The sequence below is a fragment of the Alnus glutinosa genome, chromosome 5 (genome assembly GCF_958979055.1).
Source record: "Alnus glutinosa chromosome 5, dhAlnGlut1.1, whole genome shotgun sequence".
In the NCBI taxonomy this organism is placed as follows: Eukaryota; Viridiplantae; Streptophyta; class Magnoliopsida; order Fagales; family Betulaceae; genus Alnus; species Alnus glutinosa.
The window spans coordinates 7,865,122-7,876,166 of record NC_084890.1 but is presented as its reverse complement, the minus strand read 5'-3'; the positions used below and the strand labels follow the sequence as shown (position 1 = coordinate 7,876,166).

Genomic DNA, 11,045 nt, shown 5'->3' with positions numbered 1-11,045 from the left:
GATTAAATTTGGTAAATTATCATTAATAAAATTGTGTTTGTTGAAAAAGTGATGCTACAAAGAAAGTAGTGATCTTGAAATCACATTTTTAATATTGTTTAATCCACTAGCCCATTTTTATAGGCACTATGGTCTTCTTCCAATCGGTAATTGAATGAATAGAGTACTTTTGTATGTTTGTTTATACACATTTCTCCCCTTGCCCAATTCCCTTAGTATTGCATAGAAAAAAATGTGTTTGTCCCACATGGCAAGGAATGGGGATCAAAACGTGGCTACACTCTCTCTCAGCCGGTCCTAGAGGAAAAATTCTCAGAAAACAGATATGAGAGGAGGAGGGAGCAAATATGCTCCCTCCTCCCCCTTTCCATTGTCACTCCCCGCTCCTACCCTCCCTTTCCCATTTTGTTTTTTTTTTTTTGTTTACAGGTGTTTTCCGACCAGATAAACAGTTTTGGTCTCTCCGCTATGTATCCATCAATCTACCTCTGTGTTATGCTGTTCATCTCCTCTATGGCCGCTACTACTGTTTGCTGGTTATGTTTTGGTTTTGAATAAGGGTTTTCTTCTCCAAAGATCTACCATCATGGACGATTTATGGGATGAAGGTTAGTCAAGTGTGAGGGGTTATCCCTCACGGCCTAGATAGTTCGATTTATAGATTATCTCTCACAGCCTGGATAGTTCGGTGTGAGGGGTTATCTCTCATGACCGATTTAAATAAGTTTTTCTAGGACATTTGACTACCCTCATCTTAGTTCTAGTCTGCTCGGAGCAGATCTACTTTTTAACTATTTTTATACTTGGGTTAGCGAAAGATGAAAGTTTTAGATAGGACTTTATTGTAAGAATTTCGTTTGTATCTATGGCTTTATAACATCTTAATATGTGGTTATAATTTTGCAAAGTTTTATGCTTTATGATGTATGAGCTTTATGCTCGTGATATTTGATGAATGAGTACTCAGATCTTTCGTTCAAAAAAAAAAAAAAAATGAATGGAGGATCAGGATCCTCTACAAATTTTTTTTTAAAATTGTAGATTTTCAAATAATGTGAATTTAGGTCATTTCATACATCAAACAACATGAAAAATACTAAATATTAAAAATGTGACATGTTAACAATGAAAATTGAATATATTTTTATCAAGTTCTTACACTTTATGCCGTATAAAAGCTTTTAGCAAAAACCGAATTTTTGTTTAGTAAAGAAGAAGTACCTATTCAAAAGTGAATAAAAAGCCTTTCGAAATGATTTTTTTTTTTTTTTTTTTTGCTTCAATAACATGTTATCTTTAACATGTAGCATTTTTCATGTTGTTCGATGTACAAAAGGCTTGAATTCACATAATTTGAAAAACTAAAATTTACTTAAAATTGTAGAGGATCCTAATTGAGAAACGGGTGACAGATGAATTCATTAGCATCACGTGTCTTTTTTTTTTTTTCTTTCAGTCGGCAGTCGTCTGAATTGGGTGCTTCTGCATGTCTCATTTATAAGTCAATATCTTATATTCGGCTCGAGTCATTTCTCTTCTTACCTAGTTCCATTGGTATTGCATAGAAAAAAAATGGGCTTGTACTACGGGTCCTCTTGCAATTAACAATTACCTGAATGAAGTACTTTGGTAGGTAACACTTAAAAAAAAAAAAAAAAAAAAAAACTGTTTAGCCCAAAATGTATTGTCTGTTTGCGGGGAAGAAAGCACATTGGAAGTTGGAACATCAAAACATATAATAATGATGGTTAATTTATTATTATTATTATTAAGACAATCTACATAAGTACACTGTACATATCCCACTAAACTTAAAAAAATGAGAGTCAACTCCTCAACTACCCAACACTTTCGATCAGTTTGCCTGGCCTCCTTCATTAGTATTTTCTATTATATTGGACAGAAAATGCATCACATGACCCACAATTACAAATGACTAAAATTGTCCATTAAACCCTTATAAGATATGTAACAATACAATTAAGTCCTTAAATTATTATTATTATTTTTTAAATAAAAAACACCTTGGCCAAGCTATCCATGAAGACCCATGGGCCATGGCCAAGCTTCCACAATATTTATTATTTATTTATTTTTGTTTGTATGAAATAGTGTAACACCCCGTTTAAACATGTGGTAAATCTTTTATGAATCACTGGTTTAAGCCCGTGAAAACACTAGTCTTTTTAATTTCATATATATGTGTGCGTGCACGCATATATTTACGCATCTTTATACTGTATTTTTATACCCTAATTTGCTTACACAAAGTAGATTATAACTTAATATTTTAGTAAAAGCACCCAAACAATTTTAAAGTGTTAAAATGATCGGTTTGTAGACGTGGTAAAATTGAGGTTTTTATAAAACGTTCAAACGGTTCGTAGAATGATTGAACGATGCAATGTTGCACATAATGTTTGAGCGTTGCTTTAAACAATCGAATAATAGCAATCTGCGTGCAAATGAAATTTGGCAATTTCCGGATAAGTACGTGGGAAGGGGTCCATTTGAGAGGCTAGGTCGAACTTTAGACCCCCATTTCGTGCTTTTTTTTTTTTTTTATACTATACCCTAGAGAGATAAGGGCATTCCTTAAGAGTTGTAGTACTCTTATGGCGTGAAAAGTTCACACCTTTGACGTATAAAGCTTTAACCTAGCTTCAATTTATGTGTGTATCTTCTGGGTTGAACCTTTGATTTTCATGAAAGTTTTCATGCTTGTTGTATTTTCTTAATATTGGATAGAAATTAGGTCTTTTAGGTAGATAAGCTTTACCCTTGCATGGAATATGTGAACTTTAAGGACTACCTTTAATTCATTTTAATCCTAAAACAGTGTTTAACCACATACCTTTCAATACCTTATATCATTTTCTTAATTGTTTAACACGGAAAATACGACTATGAGAAGAAAGTTATGACCCTTGAAGTTTTTAAATTGTGCTTGTAACTTCTGTTGTTTTTAAACATTATATGCATGTTGAGTGTGGTACCCTTTAGGAGTGTTGTACCATCTTGGGATCTTGGATAAGTGATAGACTAGGTTATGGTAAGGTGAATTAGGAAAAAAAACACATTCTATGGCAAAACGATCGAATGGTCCATAACATTCTAACAATCCCAATAAATGATTGAAAGTTCTGTTCACAATGTACATGATTAAGGTTTTAAGCATAAATGAAGGTTTTGCTTAGTATCTTTATTGATATTATAACATGACTGGTAGAAATGATAAATTTGACCTTTTGTATGTGTGAGGTTGGATATGAGTATTCGAGGTAAGTAATCACCCATTGAAACGCTAGTATGCTTTATCATCAAGTATTAATATTTTATCTATAAACTGTGCATTTTGATATTCGTGTTCTTCATATGACTATATCATGAGCCTAACACTTTATAAATAAAGATTTACTAATGCATTGATAATTATTGTTTGCCTATGAACTAAATTATGTTTCTCAATTTAGTATATGTTGTTGTGTCGTACAACCACGTGAAAAAAAAGTGCAAAATTTGGGGTGCATGAACAGGATCCTCTCCATTTACTTATAAAGGAGGGACATAGTTGTCTTTTCACATTTTTATGAAATGTAAAAAGACAACAATGTCCCTACTTTATAACTAAATGGAGGGAAATGGAGAGGATCCAAATTCCTAGTTATATGGACTAGATTTAGAGATGTTAGGTTGCCTTGGATCCTGAGCCAGAGTGACCAACGCAACAATCCATGGATGGTGGTCACGCCCCCCGGCATTGCTAGCTGTGTGGATCACCAAGGTCAGATTCGATCGGACAATTAGTGGTGACTGATTATTGTACATGATCGGGGCACCAATGTTGTATCAGGTGTTCCACCGGGTGCGTAAACCTTACTATAAGAGTGTTACTGGTACGAGTAAGCCATATAAAGGATGGTTATGAGTTGTAAATTTATTATGTATTCTATATTGTACACTTCATAGGCATGATTTTATGCCTTTGATTACAAAATGTTGTCCTTTAAATTATGCCTTAACTGAAAAATGAAGATGACAATTACCATCGTGATTTATTCAAAACTCATAATGTTTCCACAACGTACATTCTTCATACTTATTTCCAACTAAACCAGACTCATTGTATGGGTTAGGTTCCGTTGACAGTTTACTTACTAAATCGTAGACTTGCACAGTTACTTTTTTACTCGTAAAATATTTTTGTTTTTGTTTACAGCTTTATTAGGTAACCTAAAGAGTGCATATTATAACTATCAGCAAGGCTCGAGGCGTCGAACGAAGGCTTGTAGGGACAAATTTATTTCAATCATTTGTATATTTGTAACTGTTTGTATTTGGAGGCTCTCATTTATATTGATGATAGAAAATGACACTAAGGTATTTATTTATTTTTTAGTTTAGATCAATAGTTATCTTTCTGCGACATTTTATTATGATATTTTGATGTTATGGTTAGCATTTCCAGTTAATTAACTTAGGCAAGCTATGAGTAACACTTTAAGTTAGTTACCTTAATTAATTAATTTTGAGGGCATTGCATATAGGGGTATACTGGAAATTTTGAGTATTGCGTAGGCTATGTGATGCATTTTTTGTCAAATAAACAGAAAATGATGATGAGAGAGAGACAAAATTGAAAGTTTTTGGTAATTTGAAGGGATCAATTGCCATTTTTTAAGTTGGATGGCTTGATTGCAAATAGGAAAAATAGGATGTTAGTTTGAAGGTTAAGTTTTTTAAATTTAGAGTTAAATCTATGATGTAGCACCATGAACTGACAAGTCACATGATATGGTCCTCTAAACTGTCAATATATTATGATTTAGCCCTCTCTGTCAGTCTTGACCATTATCTTGGATGAACAATTAGATTTGACCAAAATGTTTCGAAAAAACCGTTATGTTGACCATTAAAAAAAATCAAAATTACCCATTGTATTTATCAATTAGTATAAAAAGATTTTAAAAAAAAATAATAATAATAAAGAAAAAAAATTCTATTATTTTTTATTTTTTAAAATTGAGGATAAATGCAAAATCATTATTTGTAGTTGACCGAAATTACAAATTGCTCGTAGTGGAATAAAAAATAATTTAGAAGTTATCGAGATAAGCCAAAATAATAGTTTAGTCTCTGTAGTCAAATTTCGTCAAAACACTTGGCAGATTCCATTAATGTACCACGTGTCATAACCAATATAATGATGACACATGTCACTCCTTAGGGTTTAGGGTTGGCCGAAATTACAAATTGCTGCTACCCCCTTTTCCTTTGGTTTTTTATTTATTTATTTTTTGTTTAAATTGAGGGCATTTAGGTTATTTTTGAAATTGAGTTAGGGTATTTAAGTATTTTCACAAGTTAGGCTGGCAGAAAGGGGCAAAACATGTAACTGTGGTAGTTGAATGCTTTTTTTTTTGTCGAGTTGGTAGTTCATAAAGACATTGCGCATTTTTTGGTAGTAGATGGTAGGCTTGGCAATTCGGGTTGTCGTGTCAACCCATTTAGCTAATTTGGTAAAAAATATGTAATTATCGCGTCATAAATGTGTTATAAACGGGTCGATGGGTCATAAACAGGTCATTAACGGGTCATAAACGGGTTATAGCATAAACCCAAACCCTATATATTCGTGTCGTGTCGGATTCGTGGATCGTGTCAAAATTGCCAAGCCTAGTTGATGGGGAAAAATGCAATTACCCCAAAAATATAATATATAAAAACCTAAAATTTAAAAACATAAATATTATTTTTTTTAAAAAAAATTGAAAAACCGAAGGGGTGGCCTGTGAGCCAACCTAGAGGTGGCACCGGTGGCCTCTGGGTGGCTCGCTGCCACCCTAGGCGCATGGGGGTGGTGCACAGCCACCCTTGCCCCCATTCGGGATGCTTCGCAGGCCGCCCTAGAGGTGAGGATAGCGCGCGACGTTACCTTTGGAGTGGGTCACAGTCCACCAGTAGCCTTTTATATCTTTTTATATATATTATTTTTTTTTTCCCAAAAAGCCACAATGGAATGAAATTTTCTCAGTGGTTGCGTAGATTTCTTTTCTTTTTTTTTTTTTTTTTTTGAGGGAAAGTTGAACTTTCATTGAAACAACCAATATTACAATATCCATCCAATACAACAATTCATCCACTCTAAAGGTGTACATTCACCTTGAGTCCAAGACTCAAACAAATACAGACAGTTGCTATAAAGAAAATCTAGCCAACAGAATGGTGCATACGTTGACATAAACCTGTACTTGAGCAAGGAGTCGGTCACACATACTAGACAAAAACCAATAATTAAATTAATACACGCACAAAGCAAACTGTCAAAGGAAAGCCCAACCAAACAATACAGGATAAGCTCAAAGAAGAGTCTGTCAACCGAGAAAGCCACCAACAGTGACACACGCGACGCGGCCAAAAAAACCCCTTTAGAACCAAACACCATAAAACCTCTCAGCACCACCAGTGCCACCATGCAAAATCAACCGATTTGTAGCCATCACGCGCAACCCAATACAGAAAGACATACACGGGCGTGATGACCCACGTGGATTTCTTTTCAATGGCAGTGACATGGCACAACATGGATTTCTTACCAAAAAAAAAATAATAAAAAAAAATCCCCCACCAAAGTCCACAAAAAAGGCATTGCCGGGGCAGAACCACTGAAGCGGTCCATGTAATGAAAGGTTAACGAAAAGACACATTGGCTGGTTAGTTGGACCAAATAAATGCCTGAAACATCGCTTCCGTCTCCTCCGCTACAGAGCACGCCCATCTCTTGCACTACTCCGTTCTCCTCTTTCTCCTGCCTTCTGGTCAGAGAAAGAGCGAAAACGGTTACTCATTCAGACTCGTAGCAAAATGATACCGCAGCAGTGGGCGTCGCCTTGCGGAAACCAGTGCACGAGCAAATACGCAATGCTGACGCAAATCCCATGTAACACTTTCTCAGTTCTATCTCCATATTTCTTTCAACATTCATCTCTAATTTTACGAATCTTACTGGTTAATGTGTCTTATATTTGGTTTAAACTTGCTTCTTTATTCTTATTATAATTTTCTTGACTCCCATAAATCTCTGAGCAGAATAATATTTCCCCAGATAATTTTCGTTGTATTACTTTATCATCAAATTGTTACTTGGGGTTAAGCATAGGCCAATCTTTGCTAGGCCGGGATGTTCAATGTGGTTAAATTGTTATTTTTCTCTACCAATGCTTGTTTTGAGGAAATTCTGAAGTGCTTTACTTGAATTAATCGTTTCCAATCCATTGGGTTTTCATTACACTTATAGAATCGGTAAGTAGTTTTTATATTATACTGAATAAGCCTGATTAGTAATCGATGTTAGCAATAGTGATGCAACATTATCTTATGACATTTTACCATAAAATCTACTTTGTTGGGTCACATGGGGATGTGAGTTACCTTGCATAGGTTATAGCAAGTATAGTTCATGTATGAATCTGAATAATTAAATCAAACTGTTTTAAGATGGGGCTGTGCATCAGAGGTTTTGGTTCATGCAAGATTCTTCAAAACTTGTCTATTAAACCTTCAATCAGGTTTAGGGCTGCTTTTCAAGTAGTATTCACTTTGAACTCTTTGTTCTTGAAATTGTTTTGACAATGATTATTGCTCTTTTAAAGTCTGAACTTACTGATTGGGTCCAACATGGGTTCTTTAGGGCGAGTATTTTGCAAAAAGGGGTGTGATGCTGATGGAGAGACATGGGAAGAATGTAAGTTTTACTTTCCTTGTTTGTGCCAATTTGGCTTGTAAAGCATTCTGGATGAGTATTTTGTATTGTGTTCACTGTCATTTTCAAGTCAGATTTGAAATTTATTTATTTTTTGATAAATAAAAGAAACAATAAATATTTGAAAATTTTTAGTGTACAGTTTTCTGGAACTGATCAGCATATCATTGCTGTACACTTTCATTGTTTCCAAGCTTTTTATGCATCAAATTATTTGAGCTTAATTGAAATCTTTTAGGGTGCCGGTGTTGCAGTTGAGCCAGATGAATGCTGTGTTATGTTTAGCAGCTTGTTTCCATTTATTTCAATAGTTGAACTAAATTAGGAAATAAATGCTACAAAGGGATTTTTTTTTTTTAATCAGAAAGTTATTATGATGTGTTAACATATTGATGCAATGCACAATAATGGGCCAGGCAAGCCCCCTTTTTTTTTTCCTCTAGGAAAGGGGTTTGGGGTATTGGTGAGCTACTGGCTGGTCAATTAGTCATGTAGCTGGTTCGGGTTATTACGGCTACACTATGTGATTAATCCTCCTCTAAATTCCAGAATTTTCCTACATATTTGATGCTGTTGAGCACTGGAATTGCCCCATTTAAAGGGAGAACCACTGGGCTACAAAGCCACTAGCATGTGACTAAGCTTGTGTCTTGATATGATGTCTTTAAACTCACCCTTGGATCACTTTGGCTTGGACATTTTTTAACTGAATGATTTAGCCATGCATTGAACCTTTATACTTAATTTGAAGAGTAATTTTACTGAAACTAAAGGAAGTGCTTGCTAATTCATGGGAGCAGGGAGTTGATTTTCTAATAGTTGTTTGTAAGCTTCATTTTATAAGATAATTGCATTTCCAGGCTTGGAGCAGTGCAATGAGATATGCTATAAGGACCCCGTATTAAAGGACCGCCAGTGGAGTGCTTACATTGACCGTTCTCCTGGAGCTTCGAGCTACTCAGAGGTACTTTCTCTTTTACCTGTGGTTCTTTCACATTTTCTTTCCTTTTTTTTTTCATGACACTGATACCGCTATTTATTTTGATATTTATGCTGCTGTTATGGTTAAAGCCTTCACATTAAGCTGCCTGGTGAACACATGCATTCATCCTCTTTGGTTAATTAATGTACTCTTACTAGTTTGTTTGTAATTTTACATTTCAATCAGATCTACAATATCTGTCTCTGGCTATTTTTGTTCTTGGGTATAATTTTTTCTCCTCTTCGATTTTTGTGGCTTATTTTGCTTTTTGGAATTAATGTTCAATATTTTGGCAAACTCAAGGCTATGATGATAAATTACATTTCTTGATTCTGAGTTATGTTGTTCGATAGTGGACCAAGACCAACTGCACGTACACGTGCTGCTCTCTGATGACTGTGTTTGTGCATGTCTGAGCCTTTTTGAGTTTTGGTTCGACTTATAAAAAAAAATTACATTTCAATCAAAATATGCGGATTCAGTTTGAAGAAGTTTTTACTGTATCAGGGGAAGACGATGGGCAATGATGGTGTTTGGTTAAATTTTCAATATGAAAGCAATCGATTGGCTTTGAGGAAGGGGAGTAGAGCTCTAGTGTAATAATAATAATAATAATAATAATAATAATAATAATAATAATAATAATAATAATAATAATAATAATAATAATACTGTAGTTCTGGAGCTGTTTTACCCCCTATTAAGGATATAGGATATATCTGGTTAAACTTTGTGGTTGTAATCGATGCTCTTCTAACATTCTAGTAGTTTTTAAATTATGTAAATGTATAGCTTGGAAGCAAAGAAAAGGAATACTGTTGACTGTGCTTATCTTACCAATTCATTGTTTATTGATTGTTTCTGTATACAGGAATGTTTTCGTGCTTGTGTATCTGGATGCGGTTTCAAGGTTAGTTTGCTCTCAACAAGTTAGCTTTTAGTTTAATGAAGAATTATTTTGCAGAAGATTATAAACACAGTTCTCTATTAAGCTTTAGATGGTTGTGTCTCTAGCTGCATGAAATTCCTTATGCTTGTTTGAAATTGGCACCGCATTGTGTTTACATTTGTCTTAAACATGTAAGGATGATTTAGTGACTATGGAAGGCATCTTTGAAATTGGAGGATCTTTTAAACTGTTTGCAATTCTTTCTTATTTCCTGTCACCAAGTACTTTTGCCTGCATATTGTCCTTAGCAGTTATGAATTCAACTTGATGACCTTGATACAGTAATTTCTGCTTGTAGGAAGCTTGGTCGCAAATATTTGTTTGGTAATTAAACAGCTTTTCTTCCCCACTTCCCCCCTGGCTTGTTTCCATTTTCTCTTTTTCTCACATCACCATCTCCACAAGTGCAAGAGCTGCACAATAAATTGGCCAGTCTATATGATCCCATAATTTTGAGGACTAGTATAGTGCACATTATATCAATTCTGGGTAGGTATGTATCACTGGGCTTTTTGTTTGTTAGTCTAATTCCCCAAATTTCTCGCCATCACTGGAGAATCATCAAGTTATTTCGATGCACTATTTTGCAATTATTTTTCCTATAAATTAGATGCGGTTATTCGCAAAATTTTCATATAAAATAGGGGCAATACCTTTTTAATTGCATTGAGTCAATGCTATTTATTTGTATGCTGCAGTTTGATATTCTCTTAGAGGAAGTTGACAAAGTTCGTCCGAAAAGGCCACCTAAGCCTCCCCCGATCCCAAAGCCGACCCGAAAACCTGTTGATCCCAGTGTGACCGCTGAAGACGTACCTTGCTCTTCAGCATAGTGAGAGACAAAACGTAGCTTACTGACAAAATTATACACTTGACGACTTTGTTAGCAGTGCATGACTTTGTTAGTTCCATCATAGACCCTTTTTTGTTGACAGAAGGTCCTGTTTTTTATCCATCTTTTGTCCTCCGTTGGTTTCTACGAGTTTAAACTCACATAACATGCCTTGGTGACTTCTCTCAGAGATGTCGGTGACAGATTTTTTTGGCTAGTTTCATATATTGGAAGTTCAGAATGTATTTCCTTTAACTTCAATAAGAAACTATAGAGACTTTAGCCAAAGTTTGAAGCTTATTCTTTGGTAAGTTATTGCATTTTGGCACAATAGACATTGCACTCTTACTGCTCACAGGATTGTGATTGTGTGTCAGGTTAATCCTACTTTAACATAATTGCAATGCTTAATGCTGATATTGGGGATTGCATCTATAAGATATTAACTGGGATTTTATTTATTTATTTTTCTTGAGTCGAAGCTCACAACTTAAAAACGTTTCCAAATTACTTATCAAAA

At 34.7% G+C, this 11,045-nt stretch overlaps 1 protein-coding gene and 1 non-coding gene across 2 annotated transcripts; both read left to right on the top strand.

Moving 5' to 3' along the window:
• The first annotated feature begins 6,669 nt into the window (after positions 1-6,669).
• Positions 6,670-10,823, top strand: LOC133869382 (uncharacterized). Its single transcript, XM_062306358.1, has 5 exons — positions 6,670-6,940; positions 7,691-7,744; positions 8,623-8,726; positions 9,616-9,654; positions 10,392-10,823. The coding sequence occupies exons 1-5, from the start codon at positions 6,865-6,867 to the stop codon at positions 10,524-10,526; spliced, it is 408 nt and encodes a 135-aa protein (XP_062162342.1). The 5' UTR covers positions 6,670-6,864; the 3' UTR covers positions 10,527-10,823.
• Positions 9,046-9,165, top strand: LOC133870010 (small nucleolar RNA snoR126). The gene has a single exon (XR_009900630.1). It is a non-coding gene; the product is annotated as a small nucleolar RNA snoR126 (small nucleolar RNA).
• Positions 10,824-11,045: the final 222 nt, after the last annotated feature.

Excerpts from the sequence above, each read along its gene's own strand:
- LOC133869382 (XM_062306358.1), top strand. The coding sequence starts at position 6,865 with ATGATACCGCAGCAGTGGGCGTCGCCTTGCGGAAACCAGTGCACGAGC. Across the intron at positions 7,745-8,622 it reads TGGAGAGACATGGGAAGAAT|GCTTGGAGCAGTGCAATGAG; the intron begins GTAAGTTTTACT and ends TTGCATTTCCAG. Across the intron at positions 9,655-10,391 it reads TATCTGGATGCGGTTTCAAG|TTTGATATTCTCTTAGAGGA; the intron begins GTTAGTTTGCTC and ends TGTATGCTGCAG.